Below are 27,630 nucleotides of genomic sequence, written 5' to 3'. Positions count from 1 at the left end.
CAGGAGAGTGACAAGAGACCCTGTGAAATTCAGAAATGCCAAACCAAACGTTGGACATTTGATTGATAGTCCGTACAGAATGTTTTAGCCAAAATGGGAAGAGAGTGAAGGATAGGTGGGGAACTTTTCACAATGCTGCAGGAAGCCACGTGGTAGCAGTTTTCTTTTACGGTGTTGCCTATAGGCCCGGATGGTCTCACAACGGTGTGGAAGTAGATAAAGGGAATTTGGATGCAGGCCTCTGAAATGAGCAGGAGTCAGGCTAACTCTAGCTTTAATAACGCAAGATTTCTAGAAGCGGGGATTGTGCGAAGCGAGTGGGAAAAGAATTGCGAGAGAGGCTGTTGTGACCTTGTAGTAGATAAGAATAGAATGTAGACTATAAGAGAAAATTGGTGAGAAAAATAAGATATCATGAAGGAATATGTATAAACAATATGCAGCTGGTGCTCATTATTGTCTGTAATAAAGGTATAAATGCTTCCTCTAATTGTTTATCTTTAGCGAGGCCTGCCTAGGTGGGGGAAACCCTGTGTCCTAGTGCACTCTCTCCTTCTGTGCAATTGCTTGAGAAAATAAAGTGTATCTGACTTGCTGCACCCAACCTGAGAGTGAGAACTGTGTTTTTCTCCGACAAAGGCGATTGTAAGCAATAGCTAAGAGGGTGGAGGTGATGTGTTGTAGACTTTCCTCCACTGCTATGTTCTGTCAGAAGCTTTTTTTTTTTTTTTTGTCCAAAGTTGCTTTACACTGGAAGAAATGTTCTGCCAAAAAGCATTAGAACAGGGGAAGATGGGTATGCTTTATTGAGAGATATATTCAGAGTGTTCTCTTTCATTTCTTCCGAGTTTTCCGCTTCATCTCTGAGGTGACACAGCAGAGGGACTGAACGTTCTGTTTTTATATCTTGGACATAAAATATTTAGATAAATTTTATTTATTTCATTTGGACACAGTAAATCCTTGATTAACTGAGACCTGCCTTACACTATGCCTGGTCATTAGCACAAATAAATGAACTTTAACCCAACGTCATGAATTTTGAGGCTGGCTCCTTTTACATGACGTAGTCTTTTAATCCACTGAAATATTATTCAGCTGATCACCACCTAGAGGAATACTGACTCTTTGTTGGGGCATAGACAATCTGAGTAAAGGGTTCAGAGTAGCAGCCGTGTTAGTCTGTATCCGCAAAAAGAAAAGGAGTACTTGTGGCACCTTAGAGACTAACCAATCTGAGTAAAGTTGTCCTTAAGTCTGTTTTGATTTTTTGAAAGTTGTCTCCTCCACTGTGTTATTTCGCCAAGTTAAAGCATAAATTACTCATCTCTAGCCTAAAGATGAAGCTTTGGCTTCCTGTGACAGCATTAATGGTCGGATCCAATTTTGTTTTCATAGTGTTTGTGAGAAAAGAAGAAGCACACCAGGTGCTGAAGATCCGTAAACGCTCTAACCAGTTCCTGGAGGAGATTCACCCAGGGAACTTGGAGAGAGAATGCATTGAGGAAACCTGCTCCTTCGAGGAGGCAAAGGAGATTTTCCAATCGCAGGAGAAAACAGTGAGGCATTTCACTTCAGAAAAAGCAGCGAGCAACAGCTGATCAGCTGGGAGATACAAGGAAGTGTTCTCACTCATTGATATGAGTAGGGCTCCGTGTTTGTCACGGAGGTCGCAGAAGCCACGGATTCTGTGACCTTCCGTGACCTCTGTGACTTCTGCAGCAGCCTGTGTGACTGACCCGAGGGCTGCCCAAGCAGCTGGCTCTGGGGCCAGTTGCTCAGGTGGCCCCAGGGACACCACACCAGCCGCTGCTGGAGCAGCTCCACAGCCAGCCACTCAGGCGGCCCCCCTAGCCAGGTGCCCTGGAGCAGCTGCTGGGGCGGCCCCAGGGCCAGCCGTTGCTTGGGCAGCCCCGGGCGGCTGGCCCCAGGAAATGCCCAAGCAGTGGCCGGTGCGGCTGGCCCCAGGGCCGCCTGAGCAGCAGTCCTTGGGGCAGTCAGAGCAGCTGTTTCTCAGTGGACCCTGGCAGCTGGTGCTGCTGGCCCCACCCCCCCATTGCCAGTGGCCCCTGGGGCTCCGGCCCCCCACCCCCCAGATACTCCCTAGCAGCGGCCCCTTTAAGATTTAGTCAGGGGTATTTATAGTATGTCATGGACAGGTCACAGGCCATGAATTTTTGTTTATTGCTCGTGCTCTGTCCATGACTTTTACTAAAAATACCCATGACTGAATCGTTACCTTAGATATGATTAGGCCCTACCAAATTCACGGTCCATTTTGGTCAATTTCACAGTCATGGGATTTTAAAACTCATAAACTTCATGATTTCAGCTATTTAAATCTGAAATTTCACAGTATTGTAATTTGTAGGGGTCCTGACACACAAACGAATTGAGGATGGGGGTTGCAAGGTTACTGTGGGGGGTTGTGGAACTGCTACCCTTACTTCTGTGCTGCTGCTCACGGTCAGGGCAGAGGGCTGGACAGCTGGAGAGGGTCGGCCGCTCCTGGAGCGGCTCTGCAGCCAGCCGATTGGGTGGCCCCCCAGCCAGATGCCAGCAGCAACACAGAAGTAAGGGTGGGTGGCATGGTATGGTATTGCCACCCTTACTTGTGCGCTGCTGCTGGCAGGGGGCACTGCCTTCAGAGCTTGGCGTCCGGCCAACAGCCGCCACTCTCCGGCTACCCAGCTTTGAAGGCAGCGCAGAAGTAAGGGTGGCAACACCATGATTCCCCATAAAATAACCTTGTGACCATCCCCCCGGAACTCCCTTTTGGGTCAGGACCCCCAATTTGAGAAACGCTAGTCTCCCCCGTGAAATCTGTGTATTATAGGGTAAAAGCAGACAAAAGACCAGATTTCACGGTCGGAGACCAGATTTCATGGTCCGTGACACATTTTCCATGGCCGTGAATTTGGTAGGGTCCTACATATGATAACCCACAAGACCAAAGGCCACCAGAATGCTAGTGGTAGAAAAAATTTATGATTTTCATCATTATTATTTGCTAATTCCAAAAATGTAATTAAGCATAAAACAAACAACCCAGAAATTTATGTAACCTTAACAAGAGAGCACAGACAGGCTATGACGTCCTATTCCTCCATTTCTAAGGAACATGAGTTTTTACTCAAGGTTTCAGATGAATTGCAAAGCATCGAATAAGGTGCCAAGAAGGCTGGTTGAGTAATTCAGTGCTACTGAAGCATGCCATGAAGGAAATCAAGATTTTCAAAGGCAATAGGTGATTTTTTGGATGTCCCACTTGAGACGCATTGAAGGATGATTCTCAGTGGGTGGATGTGGAGCACTGTCAGGACATTGGGTCCCTTTAAAGTGCCTGAGGTTGGGTACCCAAAACTACAAATCAACTTTGAAAATCTTAGCCAATGTCAACACTGTCCTTGCTGATTCTGGAGATCCCACCAGCTTGTTTCAGATGTGGGGGGTTGGGGAGGCCTCACCACCCCAGATATAGGAAATAATATAAAGGAGGTACAGGCTCTGTCAAGACCAGAAATGGGCAAGCTTAGCACTTAACAAAGAGAAGTACAATTATTTTCAACCAGCTGACTGGGTGGTTACCTGTTAAACTCTTTAACAGAATCTTATTTGAGAGCCCCAGATGATAAATTAAGAGGCTGGAACAGGGGTCGGCAACCTTTCAGAAGTGGTGTGCCGAGTCTTCATTTATTCACTTTAATTTAAGGTTTCGCGTGCCAGTAATATGTTTTAACGTTTTTAGAAGGTCTCTCTCTATAAGTCTACATATTATATAACTAAACTACTGTCATTTGTAAAGTAAACAAGGTTTTCAAAATGTTTAAGAAGCTCCATTTAAAATTAAATTAAAATGCTGATCTTACGCCGCTGGCCCGCTCAGCCCGCTCCCAGCCTGGGCTTCCGTTCACCTAGGCTGGCAGCGGGCTGAGTGAGGCCTGTGGCCAGGACCCTGGCTGGCAAGGGGCAGGCAGCCAGAACCCCGGACCGGCAGCAGGCTGAGGGGGCCGGCGGCCAGGACCCCAGACCAGCAGTGGGCTGAGCGGCCCCACTCAGCCCGCTGCCGTCTGGGATCCTGCCCTGCCCACATAGAGTGGGTACGTACCTTCTCCCTGGTTCTAGCCCATTCTCTTCCTCTCTCTCTGCACTGAGCTGACGGTGGGAGTGCACTGAGAACAGGACTGGGGGTGAAGGAGAAGGTTGGGGTGTCGGGTCTGGCCAGGAGCTAGAATGAGGGAGCGGGCTCAGGGTTGGGGCAGGAGGTTTGGGTGTGGAGTCCTTACCTGGGCAGCTCCCATTTGGTGCAAGGGGTGCAGGTGAGAATGTGTGGGGGGGGGTGCAGAAGCTCCCGTTTGGTGCTCAGGATGGGGGTGGGAATGTGGCGGGTGCAAGAGTGAGGGCAGGGGGCTGTGGGTGTGTGAGGAGGATGCAGGAGTTAGGGCAGAGGGCTGAGGGCATGTGAGGGGGGTGCAGGAGTCAGGGCATTGGGTGTGGGGGGGCTGGAGTCAGGGCTGGGGTTGTGGGGGGGTGCAGGGGTCAGGGCAGAGGGCTGGGGGTGTGGGCTAGGGTCATGGGGGTGCTCCCAGCCCCCTGCCCAGAGTGGCTCACGGCAGGGGGCTGGAGGGGATATGCCCTGATTCCACCCCCCTTCCCCAAGACCCCATCCCCACTCTTCTCTGCCTCCTCCCCGGGCTGCGGCTCCTGCTCCCTTGCAAGGGCCATCAGGGAGGGAGAGGAGGAGGGGCAGGAACCCAGCACATTGGTGGAAGAGGCCGGTGGGGGGGAGCTTGCCTGCAGGGCCGGGGGAGGGGGGGCGGAGAAGAGCAGGACGGGGCAGGCAGGATTTTTAATGGTATGCTGCTGCCAGTCTGGGGTCCCGGGCTAGAAGATCAGAAGTTTCAGTCTCTGAACACAGGAATTAGGACTCTCGGCTACTGGCAAGATAAAAAAGGAAAATCTTTGGAAAAATCCTTATGCCTTTCTATGTGGTATTTTCCAAAGCAAAAGCAAGAAAAATAATCTGTCACTCGGTACCTGGTTCGCTACTAGTTTAACCAGTTAACTGTCACTTTGGCCCAGCGGTTAACTGGCTAGCGAAAGAGGCGCTCTCAGCAGCTAAGGGTGAACCCACAGCCACAATATAGATTAGTTAAGGAAAAATGCTACAAGAACCATTATTTCCTAAAGTCAGTAGGTAATGTGTCTTGCCCTATTAACTAATGTTTTCCTCTCTTGTGATTATTTCTTGCAGATGGAGTTTTGGTTTGCTTACAAAGGTAGGAGCGGGGGAGATTTTTTTATCTGTTTCCTACACTGCTGTTAGTTGCCACAAGTCAGTGTGGAGAGACGACCCAGACAGAATGTGTGTCCGCTTCCTCATGCCAGGCCTTTGCTAAGTCACGGAACTGTATGTGACAAGGTAGCACAATGTGCGTCTCTTCTTCCAAACAGATTTAAATCCCTGCAAAGAGAATCCCTGTAAGAACGGTGGCGTCTGCAAACAGAAACACTACGATTATTTCTGTATCTGTCCCCCACTGTTCGGAGGAAAGAAGTGTGAAATAGGTGAGTGTGGAAATGCACACAGGCATTCTACTGAAGAAAGGATTAAGGGTGAAATTCACCCTAGGCCCTTGTGCTGGCTATCTGCGCAGGGCTGAATTTCACCTATAACAAAGACATTAATATTAACTCCATTGGTCTGATTGATACACAGCTCCTCTGATGCCCTAATACCACAGAAACACATGCTGTATCGCAGAGTTGCATGCACTGGGGCTCCAGTATCTTAGCAATCAGCTTCATCAAATGTATCAGACATGCTAGCCAAAGTTCAGTGTACAATACCAACATGTGCTAAGTTCCTGTTACGTGAACCATTCGAGAACAAAATGGTGGCACTGTTGCCTGTAAAAAAAAAACAAAAAACTTCTGATTCCTTCCCCTCTGAAACACCATCTACAGTCTGCAAGAAAGAACATGGCAGGAAATTACTGCCCAGAATAACTAGAAGTGGGAACTAAGAAAAATTACGAGTGACTCTTTCTTTGTCCATAATGATCTCCCCAGTGAACTTACATTTGCCAAATGCATCTCATTACAGCTACGTTGCTATTATTTATTATCTTTTCAAGTGCATTGTCATAAACATAGAGATAAGGGCAGCTGTACTGAATCACTTTACCTGTAAGGGATTAAGAAGCTCAAATAACCTGGTTGGCACCTGACCAGAAGGGCCAATAAGGAAAGCAAATACTTTTAAATTGGGGTGAGGGGGTGGGAGGTTGTGTTTGTGCTCTCTTTGTTTTGTTCCCTCTCCGGATGGAGAGACAAGCCAAGCAATGACAACATCTCCTTAAAACATACCTGGAATAATTCATCTAAAAATTACAGAAATTGTAAGTGAGGCAAGGAAATGCGTTAGATTATCTTTTGTTTTAGCTTGTAAATTTTCCCTATGCTAAGAGCAGTTTTATTCCCGTTTTTTGTAACTGTGAAGCTGAGTCCAGAGGGGAGTCCTCTGTGTTTTAATTTTTATTACCCTGTAAAGTTACCTTCCATCCTGATTTTGCAGATGTGATTCTTTTACTTTTTTCTTTATAATAAAGTTCTTCTTTTAAGAACCTGATTGATTTTAGTGACCTAAAGATAAAGGGTCTGGTCTGTACTTAAATTAAAGGCAATTGTTTGGTATATTATTCTCAAGTCTCCCCTGGAAAGGGGGTGAAGGGGTTCGGGGGAATAGGGACTCCAAATGACCCTTTCCTGAATTTTTGTGTGAATCACTTGGTGGTGGCAGCGATACTGTTCAAGGACAAGGGAAGGAATTTGTGCCTTGGGGAAGTTTTTAACCTAAACTGGTAGAATATAAGCTTAGGGGTCTTTCTTGCGGGTCCCCACATCTGTACCCCAGAGTTCAAAGTTGGGAGGGAACCCTGACAGAGGTATGTTTTCAGGAGACAATGTCCCTGCTTGGCTTCTCTCTCTGTCCAGATTTAACAGTATCTTCTTTCCTTATTGGTCCTTCTGGTCAGGTGCCAACCAGGTTATTTGAGCTTCTTAACCCCTTACAGGTAAAGCAATTCAGTACAGCTGCCCTTATCTCTATGTTTATAACATGCACCAATATGTTCAGCGCCTCCCAGAAACAAGTGAAGGCATGCTCCCTGCCCCCAGGTGCTTACACGCTCACCGCAGAAGGGAGATAGATAGTACTGTAAGCTCTTCAGGGCAGGGTGAATGGGAGCTGCGGAGCTGCTGCTGGGGGCAGCGTGCAGAGATTCCCTGAACGCCCCTCGCCTAGGGGCCACAGGGGTACATTGGTGACCTGGTGCTTGCGGCTTCAGCCCCGGGGGGGGCGCACTGAGGCTCGAGGACCGGTGTCCGGCCTGCGGTGTGGAGACTTGCCACGGGCCAGATGAAAAGAAGCAGCGGGCCGTATCTGGCCGAGGGGCCCCCCTCAGCCTGAGGCCCTGGGCTACAGCCCCTAAAGCCCCTGCGTTAATCCGGCCCTGCCTCTCACTCTGTCAGGATAACACCTAGCACAGTGGGGCCCCACTCCTCTTGCAGTGTCTAGGTGTTACTATAATACAATAATAATCAGGCAAGGGGAGGGAAAGGGTTAAGACAGTGTGTGTCAAAATCACACACACCTTGGCCGTTCAGTTTAATTGTGGGATGTGGTTTTTCTTCTGTCCTGCCGCCCCCTCCTGCCAGTAGATCTAATAGCGTAGAGATGTATTTCTTCTCTGCCGTCGGCTCCATGTGTTTGTTACAGCCCTGCTGCCGAGACGCTGATGTGCTACTGGGCCTTTTCCTCAAAATAAGTGAAGTTTCAGAGCGGTAGCCATGTTAGTCTGTATCAGCAAAAACAACGAGGCGTCCTTGTGGCATCTTAGAGACTAACAAAGCTAACAATAAGCAAAGTGATTCAATGTCTTTCCCCTGCAGAGAAGTTTGAATGCTGGTACAAGAACGGCGGCTGCTGGCAGTATTGCCAAGACACCGCCCACTCCCTTCGTGTGGTGTGCTCCTGTGCAGAGGGTTATGCCCTGGGTGATGATGGAAAGAGGTGTACGCAATCAGGTAATGACTCCGGGACTCTGGCTTACTTAGACTGAAGAGCAGGACAGGTTTATAGCCACTTCCCTTCCCTCTTCACTGGGTTGCCCACTTGCCCTTGGACTGTCACATGCACCAATGAATCTATGGGAAAAACTGGTTGCTGTGATGTAGAATTGAAGTATACTCATTTACCCATGGAAACACCAGCAAGCCTGGAAAATCTGGCTTTTTCTCCACTCTGTTCATTCCACTCCCTTTACTGAAGGCAAACCCTGATCTCAAAGCCCAAATATCACCCTAGGACTTTCAGGCTCTGCCAACATTATCTCAGCAAGGAGGAATTCCTGGGCAAAGGAAAAGGAGATTACTCCGCACTGTGCCATGTAGTGCAGGGAGAACACCACTGACTCAGTGACCAGACAGGGAGCTTGGGGAGGTGCCAGACACAGCCGCTCACAGTACAATGAGTAAAAGCACTTGGCACAAGTAACGGGGTTCCTAGAGCCTAGGAACCAGTGGAGGCAATGTGTATGATCTATCAGGAGTTGATACCCATTGTACGTCTCTTCACGTGCATTTGGATGACGGGGAGGATTAATGGGTGGTCAGTGGTTCATCTTCAGACAGCTGAAGAGGAGCAGAATTAGCTTAGGGATCAAAACTTGACACTGAAACCCAAAGGCTGTTTTTCTTATTTTTCAGCTCAGTTTCCCTGTGGGCTGATTAAAAGATCCATGCGTGCTTTGGAGGAAGTTGTCCCTGGGCTCAATGGGATGGCAGAGGGGAGAGCCCCCAGGCTCAACGGGAAGGTGAAGAGGGGTGCCCCCAGGCTCAATGAGTCGGCAGAGGGGGACACCCCTGGGCTCAATGAGTCGGTGGAGGGGGGCACCCTCAAGCTCAACGGGATGGCAGAGGGGGCCACCCCCAGACTCAATGAGTCAGCAGAGGGGGGCACTCCTGGGCTCAACTGGATGGCAGAGGGGGGCATCCCCAAACTCAATGAGTCAGCAGAGGGGGGCGCCCCCAGGCTCCATGAGTTGGTGGAGGGGGGTGCCCCCCAGCTCAATGGGTCAACAGAGCGGGAGGCCCCCAGGCTCAATGGGTCGGCAGAGGGGGGCACTCATGGGCTCAACCAGATGACAGAGGAGGGCACCCCCAAACTCAATGAAACAGCAAAGCAAGGTACCCCTGGGCTCAATGGGTCGGCGGATGGGCAGAATGTGCATGATGGCCTCAATCAAACCGAAGCTGAAGGAAACCTGACAGATGGAGATCTACACAACTGGACAAAAGTCTACCAAACTGCAGAGCATGATGATACCAGGATCACTGGGGGATCTTTCTGCCATCGTGGCCACTGTCCCTGGCAGGTAACATTTCTCTTGCATATTGAGTCATTAACACCACATCTCCTTCCCTTATCGCTGCTCACTCTGTGCCCCAGCCAGGACCTCATCAAGGTGTTGCCAAGTATCCCTGTTCAGGGCCAAACAGAACCACGTAGATCCTCAGTGTATATCCGCAGCTTCTTTTCTCGTGGCCCACACTGTAGTTACCTCATTCATTAGTGTACATGGGATCCTAAATATAGTCTATCTTATAGCTCCTCTTCTTGCAGTACAGCCAACCAATCGTCTTCAGTCTCCAACATGTCCTTCACCTTTGTTTACTTACTTACCCAATGGTCAGGGGCAAATATTTTCATGAATCAATGTTCAGATTTTAACTTCTACATCATCTGCTTGGTATGTGGCTGTGTTTCTGCTCCATGCATCCTGCCTAATAGGATCATCTCTATAGGATCATCTAATAGGATCATCGTCTCTCATCAGCAGAAAAGGCACTTACTTTTTAGATACTGAGTTTTTCACAGACCTTTATATTCACTCACGATGCTTCTCTTTATTTCATTTTCCTATCTTATAACAGCATGTGGCAGTTAGCCCAGGGAGCAAGACTCCCAAGCCTTTCCTATCCATTGTGATTTTGACCATATTTGTAATTAAAATGAGTTTGGCCTTCTCCATATTTGTTCTTCATCTGTATTTCTTATTTTACCCAGCAGTATTCATTGCTTCTAGAACTTTCAGGTGTTTTTGGCAAGATGACAATGTCATCTGAAGTTCTTCTGGATCCCTTATTATTTTCACAGCAATAGATTAGTCAAGCAGGTTTCCCTTTGAAGGTGTCTGGCGATACGTTACAAATAGATGAAGCGTTTCATTTAGTATTTCCTTGTCGACCTCTCTACTGCCAACCTGATCTCTTCACCCACTTTATCAAGCTGAAGTACCTCTTGATTAGTTAGGTGCATGTGATTTAACATACTTCCTTCTACTCTCATCTAAGGGCTTCCTCCAGCTCCCATTAAATCCAATGAAAATTGACTTCAGAGTCTCTCATGGGCTTAAGGTTGCCTAACTCTCTTAGGCTTCTTTGAAAATCCCAGCAAAATAAAGTAATATATGATGGCTCATTGATCCCTGAATGAAAAATTGCATCTAAATCAATGCGGGAAGTCCAGAAATGCTGTACTCCCTTCATTAGTTGATGGCTAAAGATTTTTTTCTGCTATTCACACTCAATTGACTGCTCTATATTTAGTGAGCTGCAGCGTATTTTCATTTTTCTGAATGCACACCATTGTTGTAGTGGTCTATCTTTACAATATTGTACCTTTGCTTTCTTTTGACCCTTTTGTGAATAATTTCCCTCCTAGGTCTAATACAGAATCCAAGGTAGTGCTATCCCTTGCTTCATTGTCCTTTGCCACTTCTGTGTTTCCATTTTACTTTACATTTTAACAGTACAATAACCAGGCCTGAGTCTCGGCTCTTTTACACAGATGTAAGATGTAACTCCAATGACTTGTGTGACATTACTTCTGTTCCAAAGCACTGTAAAAGAGTTCAGAATCAGGGCTAAAATTTATAAGCATCAAGCTCACAAAAGTCATGAAATACCAAACATTCAGGTTTAATGCTAATCTTTAATCTTGTTCACATATAGCTATGCCTTTAATGTGTAGTACCGCTTTATTTTATAGCTTGTTCCCTTTTTTATTTCTTTACAATACTGTATTTAAAAAGGGCATGAAAGTTTGTTGTTTTTCCCACCAAAAAGTCATTTCTTCCCCATCACCTCTTTAATTTTAACTTTAAAAATATGAGGAATATCAAATCTGGTTTCCCTTAGCTTTGGTGAAGGCCTTATTAGCAATTTCAGGGAATGTGTGTTTTGATCTTTCTCAGCTTAAAGGGTTTATGGTGTTGAGTCTTTAGCAAAGCCAGCACTCCATTCAGGGTAGACAACACCTGGACATCTAATATTAAAAAGAGGGGCCTGGGGAGATATCCACCCCCTTGCCCCCCACACTTTTACCCTTTATAGCTCACCCTGAAGTCCAATATCATTTTTCCTTGCCCTTTTTTTGTGTGTGGTTTTGCACAACTTTATAAATCTGGAGACCTGAGAGATGCTGGCTCCGTGGCTCCAATTCCCACTGACCTAAAATTGCGGGTGCTCAGGATCAGTTCCTCTTCATTATTTCAAAGTAACAGCCGTGTTAGTCTGTATTCGCAAAAAGAAAAGGAGTACTTGTGGCACCTTAGAGACTAACCAATTTATTTGAGCATGAGCTTTCGTGAGCTACAGCTCACTTGAAGTGAGCTGTAGCTCACGAAAGCTCATGCTCAAATAAATTGGTTAGTCTCTAAGGTGCCACAAGTACTCCTTTTCTTCATTATTTCTAATACTTCTGTTTCTTGTCTTGGCCCTTAACTTTCGCTCTTCTTGTGCAGCTTCATATTCAGCATTTTTTAAACTTGGCACTGTTTGGATATCATAGTCTCTTGGCACTGACCTTGCTTTCTTTTGTTCTAGCATCTTCCAAAGCTTTGCAGCCGGTACTGGAGCTCACATTAGATTTGTTTTCCAAGACTGACATTTCCACTTTGGTTATCGCCTTCTGCTTGAATTTCTATCCTGGTCTGTTGATTATTCTGCTCTGTTCTTACAATCTTATCACTTTCCATAATTACACTCCTTAGACACATCATCCCTAGTGACATCACACTGATTAATTCTGAACACCCGTGTAGTATTTGGGATTTAGCCCTAATCATTTTCATCCTCTGCATCATAAAGTTAGTAGTAGTTTCTAGGGAACTACTAGAGTACATTGAAATAAGTCCTGTTGAGTGTGTTCTTGCTCTTGTTTTTTCACTGTAGGTATTTATCCGAAATAGCAGAGGTTATGGTTTCTGTGGAGGGAGTTTAATCAGCAGCCGCTGGGTGGTCACTGCTGCCCACTGCCTTGAGATTGTTAAACCACATCATGTTACGATAGGTGAGTGAACTGGAAAAGTCTCCACGCTCCCGGAGACACTATGAAAGCACGAGTCTGCTCTGAAAAGTGACTAGAAAGGCATCGGGGGTGTTCCAGTTCCTTGACTCTCACTGCTCAGTTTATAAATAGAAAGATTTTTTTTTTTCTAACTCCCAGCCCTGCAAACGCAGGCTCTGCTGTGACCACAGTAATAGAACCGGCTAGCAGGAACTGAGTTACTTTCAGCTTCAGGTTTCCGCAGTTAGCTGTCAGAGCAAGCCTGTGGTTACCAGAGTCACTGATAAAACAAATCTCAGCCCAAGTTTGGCTGTTCGTAGGGGTTCCTGCAGGACCTTCTAGTGCGTGCACCTAGTTCCCTCTGAGCAGAACATCCTAGTTTCTCTTATGTTCTATCATGGTGGAAGTAACAAGTCACATCTGCCTCACCAAATCAGCAGAACTTACTTAGCAACTGTATGCAGGATTCTAATTCCCTTCAGCAGGAATGGGTGAACTGGATGATGAGGAAGAAAGTAGTTCTGTAGGTGAGGCACTGGACTGGGACAGGTGAGACTTGGGTTTAATTCCCAGCTTTGCCAAAGACTTCTTGGGCAAGTCACTTAATCCAGTGGTTCTCAAACTGTGGGTCGGGACCCCAGAGTGGGTCGTGGCCCTGTTTTAATTGAGTTGCCAGGGCTGGCTTAGACTTGCTGGGGCCTGGGGCCAAAGCCGAAGGGTTTCAGCCCTAGGTGGTGGGGCTCAGGTTACAGGCCCCCTGCCTGGGGCTGGAGCCCTTGGGCTTTGGCTTTGCACCTCCCCTCCCCCCACCCAAGGCAGAGTGGGCTCAGGCTTCAGTCCCCCGTCCTGGGGTCGTGTAGTAATTTTTGTTGGGGGTCACAGTGCAATGAAGTTTGAGAACCCCTGACTTAATCTATGCTGTGCCTCAATTCTTCCTATATAAAATGAGGATAGTACTTCCCTCCCTTACAGCATGTTATATGGATAAATCCACTACTGGTTGTATTAGGAGTCATGAAAATTCCTAATTAGAAGAGCCCTGTATCCCTATGAAGAGTCAAGCCACCATACTAAGGCTAGTGAGTTTTTCTTCCCTCTTGAATTGGAATAATGTTTTCTTGGAGAGGAAACTGGTTACTGTGAATACCTGCACTGAAAACTTTAATCAGTATCCTCTTCTCTTTATCTATCTATACACAAGTAGACATAAAATAAGATGTGAAATTTCAAAGGACACGTGACTTTCATTATCTACTTTGAGCAGGCTTGTGTCTCCATGCAAATTAACAAAGGGTCCAGTGTTCATTCTAATAAACCAGCCAGTTCTAGTTCCAACCAGCTTTGAGCCTGTTGTTAAATTATGGTGGGTGTTTTAAAATGCATCTAAATTCTTCATAAGCATGGTAGTGCAGACCCAATAAACTCTCACACTAAACAATTTCAGATAGTGCCCCCGACCCTCTGCTGGTCATAGATCTTGTCATGCCAAATTATAAAGTGGTAGCAGTGCTGGCTTTAGACTGTAACCTCCATATTTAGGTTCATGGGTGTTGTAACCTATTTTGATTTAATTTGGGAGGCTAAAGCATTAATCTACTACCATAGCTGCTCCCCCCATGAAACTCTTACAGAAGGGATTTAGAATTCTTTAACATCTTTGTTTTCAATTGCAGGAGACTTTGACAAACACCAGAGAGAAGTGAAAGAACAAAAGATCGAAGTGCAACAGAGCTGGATACATCCACACTATGACTCAGATAACTATAATGGTGACATTGCTTTGCTCTACTTGAGCAGCAATGTTGTATTTAATGAGTATGTACTCCCCATTTGCCTTCCCAATCCTAACCTGGCAACCCTGCTGACTGTGGAAGGGACTAGGGGGATGGTGAGTGGATGGGGTTCCACACATCACAGGGGTCCTGGAACACGCTTCCTCATGAAAGTCAAGCTGCCCATAGTAAGCATGGAAACGTGTAGGCAGTCAACAGCGAAGCTCATTACAGATAACATGTTCTGTGCAGGCTATGCTGCCAAAGCCCAGGATGCCTGTAAAGGAGACAGTGGAGGCCCCTTTGCTGTCTCTTACCACAACACTTGGTACCTGCTAGGGATAGTCAGTTGGGGTGAGGGCTGTGCTGAAGAAAGGAAATATGGTGCATATACGCGGGTAGCCAACTATGTACCATGGATAAAGGAGGTGATTGAAAATCTAGCTGATGCAGGAAGATTTTTACCTTCATTCTAATGAGGACCATTTCTAAAATATCAGAAATGCTACCAGTAATAAAACTGGAAATTTTACAATAGCTTTAACTTAAAAATGTAGTTTATTCAATATGAAGCTAAATATAGTCTATTCAGTATTCCTTGTTCTCCAAATAAATGTAATACAGTATTTGCTGCTCCTGAGACTTTTGTAATACAAACCACTGCCCTAGAAACGTTGAAAGTAGAGTGTTTAACAGCTTTAGGGATTGTGTTGTCTTTATTTTGCCATGGAAGGAAATAACTTTGTTCTCTAGCTATTCCACTCAAAGTACATTAACTGTTAAAAGACTCAGGACAGTTCACTATGTTGACAGTGGTGTAGCTGAGTTAATCACTTTATAATATGATTGTTATCTGCAATGTGGAGGCTTCAGAATTCATCAAGTTGTCTAATGATAAGACTGAGGTGGAGTTTGAGTGAAGGAACCATATTAATATCATGCTAGCTTTATGGTAATCAGGAAAATAAGGTGAAAAACTTTAAATTGCCATTTTATTCTAAAGGGAGTTGAAACTTTATGTAGCAAAGGCCTGGACGTTTAACCCAGTAAGAAGGGAGAGGAACAAACAGAATATATAGTAACTACGGTAGTGGAAAACTTTGAATAATTGCTACTACTGGGAATTCTAACTCACAACATGCAGTAAAGCAGGTTTAATCATCTTACTGCTCATGTGATGTCCTTTGATATTTCTTGCAAGGCATTTAAGCACATTAGACTCTAAACTACTGTCCAGCAGCAGTTACCTACAATAGGTCAAAAACAGAACATATCCTGGAGCCAGCTTTCACTGTTGGTATTTCCCTTTTACACATTCTAGCAAAAACGATGTAAGAAAGGGAAAAAAGTGTCACTAGCACCATAGCGAAAGGCACTCCACCCCTAGACAATGGATCATTCTATGATTCTACAGGGTGTAACATTCAAGTTAGATGGTTGTTTGCAGCAGCTGATGCAAGATTAGTGGTTTTCTGAGTGAGTCTGATAGACTGGTGGGAGCAGGAGATGGGGTAAAAAAATCAGATGAGCTCTTTTATTGTGAAAATGTACATGCTGTACATAATTGATTTTGCTGTCAGACATGAAATAGTGGTGAACAAACTTGGAAAACCCAGTAATGCTATGAGAAACAACTTTTCTAACACTCTAAAAGCCAAAGGGGGCAGGGGGAAAGAGGACCAAGTCAGCCCTTCCTCGGCAGTTTAGCTTTCAGGGTTTCTTTTAAAAAATTAATGTCACAGCACTCCACATAAATCACATAAAAATACAGGTGAAACAAAACATTACTTTAGAAGAAGATTGTTAATTCTGAAATCTCCTCTCACCAAGCAGGAATGTTACCACAGTATGTTAAAGAACTTCACACTCCTGTGTCCTTGGGTTCAAATATCATCAAACAGCACCCTTGTGCAGTATTTGAAGGTGATGGAGAAGAATTCCTTCCTCCTTTAATTTTTTTTAAGGCCTTATGAGACCAAACATTCAAATTTACTATTCAATTTTCAGAGTTACAAAAATAGGAGTCCAAATTAATAGAAATCTGTGTCCCTTCGCCCTCACTCCTCAAAGCATTCAACCTCTAATTGTCACTGCTTGGGGGAGAATCAAATGCAACTTTAAAGATTATTTAATGCCCATGAAAATCTGCTCATTGCAGGAAAGGCAATCAACTCTTGGGGCAGTTAAGTGGAAGTACGTACAATCTGCAATTTTAAATTTCAACCCTCCCCTATGTGGGGAGTAGCAGACTGCTTCATTCAACCATGAAGCAAATAGCCCTAAAGTACTGGCAAAAAACTCATGCATCAATGACACAGGAAAAATCCTAGCAGTTGAAAAAGGAAGTTCCAACACATAAGGGCCAAATTTAGCCCTGACACAAACCGTGCAACTTCATGGGTTTCCATAGAGTTGCATGCACTTATGTAGCAGAAATGGAATTTGGCTGCACCTTTTTCCAAGGAATTCTTAAACTAAATCTATTCTCAGCATCCCATAAGAAGGATGTAGTTGAACAGACACTGTACAGAAAGCCATGCAAGTCAATGCAACAGTCTACAACTCAAGTTCAAATAATAGGCTCTAGATCAGAGTCCATGGGTTTGCTTCTCTGTGACATTGTCAGGTACCTGCTACTTCTCACATCAGGCCTTCCTTTATTTTTTATGCCCATGGGCCAAGCTCAGTTTCAGAGGGAACAAACTTGAAGAGAAAGCATCCAGTGGCCGGGATCTCATTTTTTCCAACAGAAGCCACAGCCTGCTAAGTGTTTTCTACATACAAAAGGCAACCGAACTCCTGCCTCAGGGAACTCACTGTGTATCCACTCTGATTGCAAAGAGATTTTTATGTGCTTACTTGGAAAGATCATTGTTTTCTCACTGAACTCCAAACCTCCTACAGGGACCAGAACCCTCTCTCTCTCTCAGCCCCAGTTCTGCAGACACCAAGAACAGCTTCAGAGATCGAGGTACACAAGTCCACTCTAGTTTTTTTTGCAGCAAAGAAGAAATAGCAGCATGATCATCTAAGGGTTTTGTGGGCCATTTAGTAAAGAAAATATTGAGCACACTTGCTCTCCTAAAGATTCACCCTTATACCTCTGGTTTTAAGACAACAAAACTAACCAAACTAAGGCCAATTTTCTTTCATTAAGATGACATCGTACTTCACTGCTCATCAACTGCAGCCATTTGCTCTGTATCATTCACCCTTAAAGATTTTGCCTTCATCTTTTATCAGTGATGACTAGCGATTTTTAAATGCTGTGCAATCTTAGGTCAACCAATCATTTTAGTCACTGGCAGTTTCAGCTCTACAAAGCCCCAAATTTTTAGACCTGCACACAAGTCTCAACTTGGGGTCTATACCATGTGATGAAAAATTACTAGGGGGAGACAGCTACAGCTCTCCAAAGGCAGAGTAGGTAATTAAACTAAAGGAAAAAATGGAAGAGCAAGATGGTATGAACAGAATTCACAATTACTAAGTGAATGCTTGTTCCTAGGTATTTACTGCCTTGGCCTGGATGTCCCCTCACCCTACCCCTTTGACCAATCAACAGACACCCCCCAAAAAAACAGACGGATATTTTATTGTCTAAAGTGGGCAGCAGTACACAAGTATTTGATCTGTACAAAGGACACAACAGAACAAATTTAAATACAGTCAGGAGGAAAAAGTTCCAGGATTCACAATCCTCAGACAACATTTTATATCAGAAGCTGAACAAACAATTTAAAGATACACTAAAAAAACAATTTGTTAAAAAATTGCAAGGTCTCCAAAGAGTCTATGGGTGCAGATCTCTCAGCAGAGATCACGGAGTATTCTGTGAAGGGTCACAATGGCATCTTATTGCCTTCAATACTGATTTTCACTGCGTGGGCTGATCTGCTTTTTTTCCTGATATCTGTGAACTTCCGCATCTGTTTGTCCAGTCGACTTACCCCTTTCTTAGAGGTGCCTTGGTACTAAAAAAATAATTAAAAAACTTACAGTTACCACTTAAAAAAACAAGAAAACCCAGAGCTTCAAGAAAGATGAAGCATGCATTCTTAAGTCTTCCAGCACCTGTTGCCCTGTAATGAGGGGTCTGATAAAGTTCCAGAAAAATTCCAACAGGTTTTTTGGGACAGAGGAATCCCACAAGTATATGCACTGCAAACACACACAGCACACAATAAAAGCTTTCAGAATAAGGAAAGTACAGTGGCCACTTCATTGTCCACATGCTAGCTAAATGCACAATTTAGAATAGTTCTTAGAAACTGCATTAAACACGATCTAGTGCAGAGGTTCTCACAACAAAATCTTAGGAGGCCTCAGAGTGTGGCCACCAACTCTTGCTGGTGGCCGCTCTGACAATTTTTCCTAAAATACTTTATTAACTTTAGGAAAAACAAATAAATATGCACATATACATGTCCAAATCATTGTAATCTATTTATGTAGGGTTTTTTTGCAGACTCAATAATAAAAATAATGTACAGTTGTCCCTATTCCTTACTGGACCGAAACAGAATAGAAACACAAATAAGGTGCTTTGCCTGTTTTGCTTTTTTTGTTTAAGACTTGCTAGCTAGGAAGTCTGCCTTTGTGAAAAGTGATATTTGTGTATTTGTTAATATCACTTTTCACAGCAGACTTACTCATCCCCAGCTAGCTGGGGGACAAATTAAATCCTGGATGGGGAGGTAGGTAAGGAGGCAGGTGGGCCTGGATGGGGGGTGGAGGACGCAGTGGGGGTCAGGGCAATGGGGAGGTGAGTCCAGGCCTGGAGCCCAGCTGCACGAGTGGGGGCTGGAGGAGGCAGCGGGAACTAGGGGCGACGTCAGGGTGAGCCTGGGGCCAGAGCCCGAAGCCCTGTGGCTGGGAGACAGAACCTGCTGCCCACCCACCACCCCAGGGCTGAAGCCCAAGCCCCACCGCCCCCAGGAAGGTGGGGAAACTCACACTGGTCACCTGGCTCCAGAAGGGGGCAGGGACCAATCCCTGCTGGCGACCCTGGGGGAGAGGCTGCTGCTTTACCCCCCCATCACCCACCACCCAGGAGGCTGTGGCCGCAAGAAAAGCCCCCTGGTGGCCGCATTTGAGAAAAGCTGATCTAGTGCCAGAAGTACATTTCATCACAGCTTCATAAACTGCAGGTTTCCTGGTGGTGGCTGATGTGAGGACATGACCACACTTGGTGATGTTAATTGGTCAACTGAAAGTGATTCTACAGATCACTGTAATAGGCACCAACAAGACTGGAGAATACTGGGAAATGTAACTGAAAAGGAGAAAAAATGCCTGAGAAAAACTGACCACAAAGTATCACTATTACAAGTGTGCTTGCATTTCATTTCTCTATTTTGACTATTTGCAACCGTAAGGCTGGGATGCAGCAGCAGGTAAGTTATTTTGCACAAACAGACTATAAAGGCTCTGTACAACAGCAAGGCCCTTCCAGTCAATAAGCAAGATTTCCTGGAAGGGATGAGTATTCAGAATGTATCACAACACAACGTGCAGTAATAAAAAATTATGGAGACTCAGGAAAAGAAAAGGGTTTGGGAGATCTGATAGAAACATCTCTTCAGAAGCTCAGCTTTTACTCGCTGGGAATCCAAATGCTACTCGGTCCACAATCAGGTTCGGACTATTAGTAGGGTAGCAGCTCTCCAACTCCTGGATCCAGAGAGACATTCTATCCACAATACAGAGAGAAAACTGATTCCTGACTGGAATTACATGCAGGGCTTCTCCGCTTTTTCATTTATTTTCTATAATAATTTTTTAAAAAGTGAAATCGGAAGCTCAAGAATGGCAGGGCTATTCCAGCATTATTTGCACTATCTTTTCTAGCCACCGATTTCTGCCATTCCTGCTCAAAGAACTGGAATATAGAAACTAAGTTGTCAAAAGAAATTCTGGTTAATATTTACTGGTTGTTCTCTCTCCACCACAGATTCTCAGCAGAGGATCAGTCTTCCCCCAGTCCTCAGAAGATTTTTTTGCCTTATACTGTCACTTACTCCTTAAGGCCTTGCAACACAAATAACTTGGGAGGCCAAAAAGGGTTGAAGGGTTTCTTCTTTTGGATCTTGTTCACACTACTAAAAACTCAGCCACAGAGGTTATTATGGAGTAGCAATGAGGTACTAAAGTAAGGGCTAAAAATGCTAGTTCTGTGTCATTTCCTCAGTAACTGTTTAAATTAAATTGGAGGCCCTAATTAAAACATGAACATGTTTTACAATGCCACACCTGCTCATCTCAGATTACTCAAACGTGGCTTTCTTTTTATTAAGATGCCTACCAAAGGTATTTTTGTAGGCAGGTATTTTAAATAATACCTGCCATCAAGGCATGTGGAAGTTGTAGTGGCAGGATCATGGCAGAAGTTATATGCTACATCAGATTATTTTCTGCATCAATTTGCACAATTGTAGGTCACAGTACAGACATTACAGAGATTAAAAGAGACGAGCTTCCTATGTGCAGGTTAGTGAATTCACACTACTTCCATTGGATGTGCAGACTGCCAACTGAAGCACATGCACTGTTCATACCTCCCTTAAAAGATACCTCTAAAACTTGGGGAAGGCAGAGTGTCAGGGCTATAGGGGCATCCTGTTGCCTTCAATGCTGAATTTGATGGCCCGATGCACGCTGCTGAGTCGTTTCTGTTCAGCAAATCGTCTCTTGTGCTTTTCCAAGCGACTAATACCTTTTTTAACAGTCCCGGGCTAGAAACAACATCTCAATTAATGAAAGGAAGGAAAAATGATGACAGCAGAATTTAATGATCTCTCCTTCCTCTTACATTTGATTTGCCATATGAAGACACTGACATCTCTATGAATTAACCTGTACAAGATAAATAGATGAACCAAGGTGGAATTCATGGGCCTCATTTAGTGGCAGAACGTTAATACTTACCAAGTGTTTGATTCCTCATAGCTCTGGGAAAACCAACAGGAAGGCCATGATACTAAAACTTGGGAGGGGGTAAGAGGTGTTATAGTAAGAGACGTTGACTCCAAGATGGTCTAGAGCAATGGGTTTGCAGTCACAGCCTTAACCTGAATATAAATAGCTTGTTCCTCTGTGTCAGTTACTGATTTTCATTTGATGTTATATGAGATAAGGAACCATTTAATAGGATTTAGAGAGTCCACCTATCAGCAGGACTTATGGTCCCTTAGACTACAATAGATGTAACAGTAAAGTGGTGCACAAGGACCAATGGCACCTGAAATAATATAGCAGTGACTAAAGGATCAATTGATTCTCAGTCTTAACCACAGAGTTTCTAGATACAGGATCAGCATAAGAGACTAATTTCTTCCCTTTGTTTCGTGGCTTACCCTGGAAGATTCCATTTCTACATTCCACTTGGGTCTGACCACATAATCCTTGTTGGAGGGCATTGGAACCCTTGCACGAGCACAAAATCCAGGATCACCAGGTCTAAGAGCTCTGCGGGAACAAAAGGAAGTATATATGTTAAACAGATCACTCTCACACAGAGAGATATACAATCAATTCAATGTCTTCAATCAGCTGTATTTTCTGTCACCTTTAAAAACACAAAGCACAACCACTTCAAGCATCTGCATTTCCATTACAAAAGGAAAACAAACAGCTGCACTGAAGAGTCTACAGATAGTTTTGTCATCATTGCTAGGATGCTACAAAAAAAAAAAAAAAGAGAGAGAGAACTTACTTTTCTTCTCCTGTTAACACCTTCTCCAGGTCTCTGCGAGGGGTCTGACCGCCAGAACTGTACAGACAAAGCAGAATGTTACAGCTGCAGACAAATACAGGGTTTCCTCCATAGGACAAAGACCACCTATCACATCAGCCTCTCCCCCATGTATTCAAAATATTTGAGGTTGATCTGGAGATGCATCTATGAACTATACAATAAAATAACTCCCTCCCCCCCCCCCCCCGCAATTAAAATAAGATCCAACAGCTCAAACAGAACACAAACCAACCTAAAGGAGTGCTACAAGGGCAAACCCCATAACTCTTGGACAAATTCACTCCAAATAAAAAGGGACCAAGTCTATTTAAAAAAAGTCTTCACAGATACAAAAAGTATGCAGAACAAAGGAGGAGGCCAAAACCATAAACAAGAGTAAGTCTGCAAAAACAAGTGGTGGCTTGTAACTTAGGCTGACCCAACTGCCAGATGATGGCAAAGCAAGAAGCAATTACTCAACTTCTTAGAGCCAAGATTATGAATAGCAATATTTACCAGTACTAAGTTCTTCAACCATACTCTGGCATGCTGGCACTCAGTCCAGATCATGGAGAGCAGGCATAACCAACACCACTGCTACTCTCAAGGAACCAGAGCAACTACTTGGTGAATTTCAAGTAAAGAGTGCTATAGCAGCACATTACAGGAATTAACCTGCATGGGATTCCTGGTTGTGATAGTGGCAAAAGAACGATTATCACATCTGTCTGAGAAAAGGAGTAGATTTTCTGGATAGATTAAAATAACAGCAACTTGACTACTGTCACACATGGGGCTTCACGCTGAGAGAGCAGTCAGGAGGGCCCCAAACTTAGAAAGGAAAACCTCTGTTCATTATCCAGTGTAGAAAATCTTGCAACACATTTTAAATTGGACAAGGGTAAAGACAACAGCAATCTACTAAGGGGAAAGGATTGCTTAGAGCAGGGGTGGCCAACCTGAGCCTGAGACGGAGTCAGAATTTACCAATGTACATTGCCAAAGAGCCACAGTAATAAGTCAGCAGCCCCACATCAGCCCCGCCGATCAGCACTTCCCTCTCCCTCCCTCCCCGCACCTCCCGATCAGCTGTTTTGTGGCATGCAGGAGGCTGGGGAGGGGAGGGGGGAGGAAGGGGGAGGAGCGAGGGCATGGCAGGCTCAGGGGAGGGCATGGGAAGAGGTGGAGTGGGGGCAGGGCCTGTGGCAGAGCCAGGGGTTGAGCAGTGAGCACCCCCCTGCCACATTGGAAAGTTGGCGCCTGTAGCTCCAGCCCTGGAGTCGGTGCCTATACAAGAGCCACATGTGGCTCCCGAGCCACAGGTTGCCACCCTGGCTTAGAGGAAGCCTGCAGGTTTCCCCTAACACTTCATCTAGCAAGTTATCTGATCTACCATATTGGTCAGATTTCCTAAACAGAGTCTCAGATTCACAACATTCTTTTTGTCCATCCATATTTACAACTCCTACCTGCTCAATCGCCTTCGCTGAGGCATCTGTTCCAAATCCCTCTGCTCCCTTTCCTCCCTTGTCATTCCTTTGTAGTTTGAGGTAAGGCCAAAGATGGGTCGAGACCATTCATCTGTAAAAAGAAACATTTCAATGCAGAAACAGTATCACTGGGCACCTACGTTTTACCTGCAGGGAACTTCAATGGGTCTAAATGCAACTTGCAACACCTTAAGGCAAGTGTTTGTGCTGCTTGTCTTTTTAACAAATAGGGTTTTAACCACTTTTAGTGTCTCATATGTCAGAACAAAGTGACTTCTGAAACCCAACCTATTCGATTATAAAGTGAGTTCTTGCCCATCTACAGGGCTTTGGAAAAAGTATTTAGTGTCATGAGTGTCAAGGAATTACAACGCATCATAGCAGATGTGCTTTCAGATAATTAAGTCTAAGATTTTGTCATGGATACTTCTAGTAAAAAAGTCACAGACAGGTCCTGGGCAATAAAGAAAAATGCACGGAAACGGTGACCTGTCCCTGACTTACTAAAAATATCCATGATAAAATGGGAAGGGCCTTGGCAGTTGCGAGGTGGCTGAGAGCTGCGGGGTCCCCCCTGCCCGGCTGGCCGGAGAGCTGCGGGGTCCCCCCTGCCCGGCTGGCCGGAGAGCTGCGGAGAGGTGCGCTGCCACAGGTGGCAGGGTTGCCTCAGCTCCTTGCCACTGTGGGAGGTGGCAGGACCATGCAGCTCCCAGCTGCCGGGGCTGAAGTCATGGAGGTCTTTGGGAGTCATGGATTCTGTGACTTCTGCGACCGCTGTGGCAAAATCTTAGCCTTAAAGATAATGGATACCTGTTCTGCTCCATACAGACTACAACTTACAGTCCTTCAGGTTTTATAATAAAAACAAAGACTAAATGTAACACAATGTCTTGTCAGAGATTTGAACACGTAAAGCAATGTTATAGATATTAATCTACAATCATATGGATTCTCTTATATCACCAGTTCAACTTGCTCTACATAGAAGATAAAATCAGTGTGTGGAAGAAACAGAGGTTAAACGCTAAAATGAGACCTCCATGAGCAGACATGGTGTCGTAGGGGGAGATTTACGTACTGATTAGCTTCCCTGCCATGTCCTTGTTGGGTCTTGACTCCTTGGGGTGCTTGTAGAGGTACATCACAGCTCGCCCAATTCCACTGTGCTTCAGGGTCTCTTGGCTCACACTAGGCAGCTGGAGGACAGAAAGATATTCAGTAAACCAGGAATGACATCTGATCTTATTGGTGCCAGATAGTAATAAAACTAAGCCCAATAGTTAGCTGTACAAAACTGAAAGCAGAGTATATATTTTGTTACTAACTTGCTATTGTCATCATAGCTATAAAAGCACTCCAGAGACCTTTTTTAATCAAACAGCAGTCTTGGAACTGCAGTCTACCTCTAAACAATTAAAGGTTGTTGTTCTTATTTCTCTCGACATTTGGCATGTTAACTTACCCTGACAATTTTTCTTACAAATATTAACTTTGTTTCTTAAATAAAGTGGTCTGAAGTTCCTAAAAGAAAATACTCTTTTGTTAAGAGCCCGCGATCATATTAATCTGGCTCTGAAGCAATAGTTTGTTGATCATGACAAAAAGATCTCTCTGTGGGTTGTTTCTTTCAGTTTTATGACCAGGGATTAGCATAATTACTTGTTTAACAGAGTAAATAAGGGAAAAATTAAAAACAGTGATCAGGATTAAAGAACTGAAGTTTCCTAGCTGCCCTCATGCCAAGCTTTGTTCAGCCAGACAACATTTATATGAGATAGAAAAAGTCTCTTACAGCAAACTCAACATTTGTTTCTGAGTTTGCTCCTCCCTAGGCCTCACCACTATGGTCAGTTGATAGCAGCATCCATACTGCATCTCACTACTACCTGCACATGCCATTTCCTGAAATGTATATTCTGGGTTAAAAGTTCATAAAGGCTCATCACTAAGGCTGCAAATCTGTCATGGAGGTCAGGGAAATGCAACAGCCGGTGCAGCTTGCCCGAGCTGCTCAGGCAGCCCCCTGGCCAGCTGCACCAACTGCTGCTGGGGCAGTCTCAGGCTACCGCGCCCGCACGCCCACCCCCCTGTAGCAGCAGCAGTAGTTTGGGTGGGGGACTGGGGGGGTCTCAGGGCTGGGGCGCGGAGGGGAGTGAGGGCTTGGGGTGGGTAGGGAGCCTGCCAGCCCCCTTCCCCCTCTCCTTCCTCCCCCGCTGCAGCGGGAGTCCCGGGCCACCCCTTGCCTCAGAACACCCAAGTTTTAGTCAGGGGTATATAGTACAAGTCATGGACTGGTCACGGACCATGAACTTTTGTTTACCGCCCATGACCTGTCCATGACTTTTACTAAAAATACCCATGACTAAAACGTAGCCTTACTCATCACTAACGAACAGATTCAACGTGCAGGGTGCAAGTCAGTCGAAGGCAAACAGCTAGGCACCAGCTTCTAACCTCTTGCAGGATCTTCAAGAGCTCCTCACGTATCTTTAGTGCTGGTAGACTCCGATCTGGAAGAGGGGAAAGCCACTCTTTGATGGCCGACATCACACCACTGTCAATGAAAGTTTCCTTAAGATCCTGTCTGGAAAGTTTAGAATAAAGGAAGGTCAGAGTTTCAGGAACAGCTATGTCCTACTTCAGAGAACTGGCGAATGCAAGCTCTAAAAAACACCTACTCATCTTGCTGCACAGACACATCCACTTACAAGACTTGGGCCTTGCTCCTGGTTTCTCCACAACAGAGATTACTCTATAGTGGCTCCCGAATACAGGGAAAGTGACCCCTTCAACCTCCTCTTACTCCAAAACTTATGACATAAGCCAGTGGTTCTCAACCAGGGGTCCAGGGCCCACTGGGCAGGCCACGAGCTAGGTTTCAGGGGGTCCGCCAAGCAAGGCTGGCATTAGACTTGCTGGGGCCCAGGGCAGAAAGATGAAGCCCCGCCCTGAGCCCTGCCACCTGGGGCTGACACTGAAGCCTGAGCAACTAAGCTTTGCAGGGCCCCGTGGCATGTGGTCCCTGGCAACTGCCCTCATTGCTACTGCCTAATGCTGGCCCTGGCTTTTATGGAGAAAAACAGCTGTTGTGGCACAGGTGGGCCATGGAGTTTTTATAGTATATTGGGAGGCCCTAAGAAAGAAAAAGGTTGAGAACCCCTGACATAAGCTACAGAACTAAAGGAAATACTTTTTCCAAACAGCAACTGAGATCTATAAAACTACTCAAACTGTTGAAAGAAATCAAAGCTATCAAGCAGCTCAGCAAAGATTAAATAGGGGAAAGCCAGGCAGCCATTACTTCACAGCACGTGGTTTCTATACGTTGTATCCTCAGCATGGCAACACATTTTAACTCATTTCAAGATAAGGGATTTTTTTTTTTTAAATTATCTTTCTGAAAAGCCACTTAACTCCAGCACGTTGTAGCTAGAACAGAAAGGAATCTGGTTTTTTTAGCACACACTCAGCATCACCAGAGAGTTAATATATGTAGCCCTCCCAATATTCCACAGGAGAGTAAGTAATGGGGAGAATCAAACTCTTACTTTTTAAGGTGCATAACTACAGTTGGTAGCAAAGTTAACTTTTTTAGTGCTGGTTTCTTCTGTGTATTCAGCTGTCTATCTTCCTGTGGGGAATTCATGAAGAGAGAATTTCAAAATAAGTCATTCAAAAGAAGAGTACAGTAGCAATAAACCCCAACTCTTCAGACATTCATAGCAAAATGATTTGCCTTTTCTTGCAGTAACATGGCTATCTGGGAAACGATATTAACCCTTGAAGGAGGACAATTCACTAATTGAGATGTACCCAAACCCCAGTTGTGGAGCAACTCTTGACTTCATGTGGCCCTAAAACCTGCTTTAAAGAAAGATTTCTCTAAGGCGTCTCAAACTTAGGTAGTCAACGTTTTCCTTAAAAGATGGTAAATATGAAAGGGGAAATTCCCAGTAAAATGAATCACTTTTTCTGCTTCAGTTCTATTGTAATTCCAGAACCTAATTTAGAGTTTTGTAACAAGTTCTGCACATTATACATGGGTAGCCAATCTATAGAGCTATTTAATAAAAGACAAAACGTCCTACTCAAATAATACATTAGTTATATAAAATGTAAGTATAAAGGCAAAAAAAACATAAGACAACACACATGTGTTCTATGTAAAGAGCTAATTTAACCTAGAAGTTTTGGGCAAAGCACAACACATTACATTACTAA

The 27,630-nt window shown here is 44.8% G+C and overlaps 2 protein-coding genes across 4 annotated transcripts in view; one reads left to right on the top strand and one right to left on the bottom strand.

Annotated features, from left to right (window-relative positions):
* Positions 1–540: 540 nt before the first annotated feature.
* Positions 541–14,734, top strand: LOC102943903 (coagulation factor IX-like). The gene is made up of 7 exons (XM_007052632.3): positions 541–1,559; positions 5,255–5,279; positions 5,455–5,568; positions 7,954–8,088; positions 8,770–9,437; positions 12,298–12,415; positions 14,086–14,734. Exons 1-7 carry the CDS (start codon positions 1,341–1,343, stop codon positions 14,658–14,660), a joined length of 1,854 nt encoding a protein of 617 aa, XP_007052694.2. The 5' UTR covers positions 541–1,340; the 3' UTR covers positions 14,661–14,734.
* A 3,027-nt stretch (positions 14,735–17,761) lies between these two features.
* Positions 17,762–27,630, bottom strand: part of IWS1 (interacts with SUPT6H, CTD assembly factor 1) — a 29,687-nt gene continuing 19,818 nt past the window's right edge. For 2 of the 3 annotated variants that reach the window (XM_037908303.2, XM_037908305.2), the window contains exons 8-14: positions 26,958–27,040; positions 25,864–25,993; positions 24,488–24,605; positions 23,389–23,500; positions 21,899–21,955; positions 21,540–21,651; positions 17,762–18,158 (exon numbers count right to left, since the gene is read on the bottom strand). In XM_037908303.2, the coding sequence (XP_037764231.1) occupies positions 18,027–18,158; positions 21,540–21,651; positions 21,899–21,955; positions 23,389–23,500; positions 24,488–24,605; positions 25,864–25,993; positions 26,958–27,040 (744 nt within the window). In that variant the 3' untranslated portion in view covers positions 17,762–18,026. Of the gene's footprint in view, positions 18,159–20,757; positions 20,919–21,539; positions 21,652–21,898; positions 21,956–23,388; positions 23,501–24,487; positions 24,606–25,863; positions 25,994–26,957; positions 27,041–27,630 lie in introns of all 3 variants that reach the window. The other variant, XM_037908304.2, reaches the window with a different exon arrangement.

This window comes from Chelonia mydas, chromosome 9 (assembly GCF_015237465.2).
Source record: "Chelonia mydas isolate rCheMyd1 chromosome 9, rCheMyd1.pri.v2, whole genome shotgun sequence".
Taxonomy (NCBI): domain Eukaryota; kingdom Metazoa; phylum Chordata; order Testudines; family Cheloniidae; genus Chelonia; species Chelonia mydas.
This window is presented reverse-complemented; position numbering and strand designations above follow the sequence as displayed.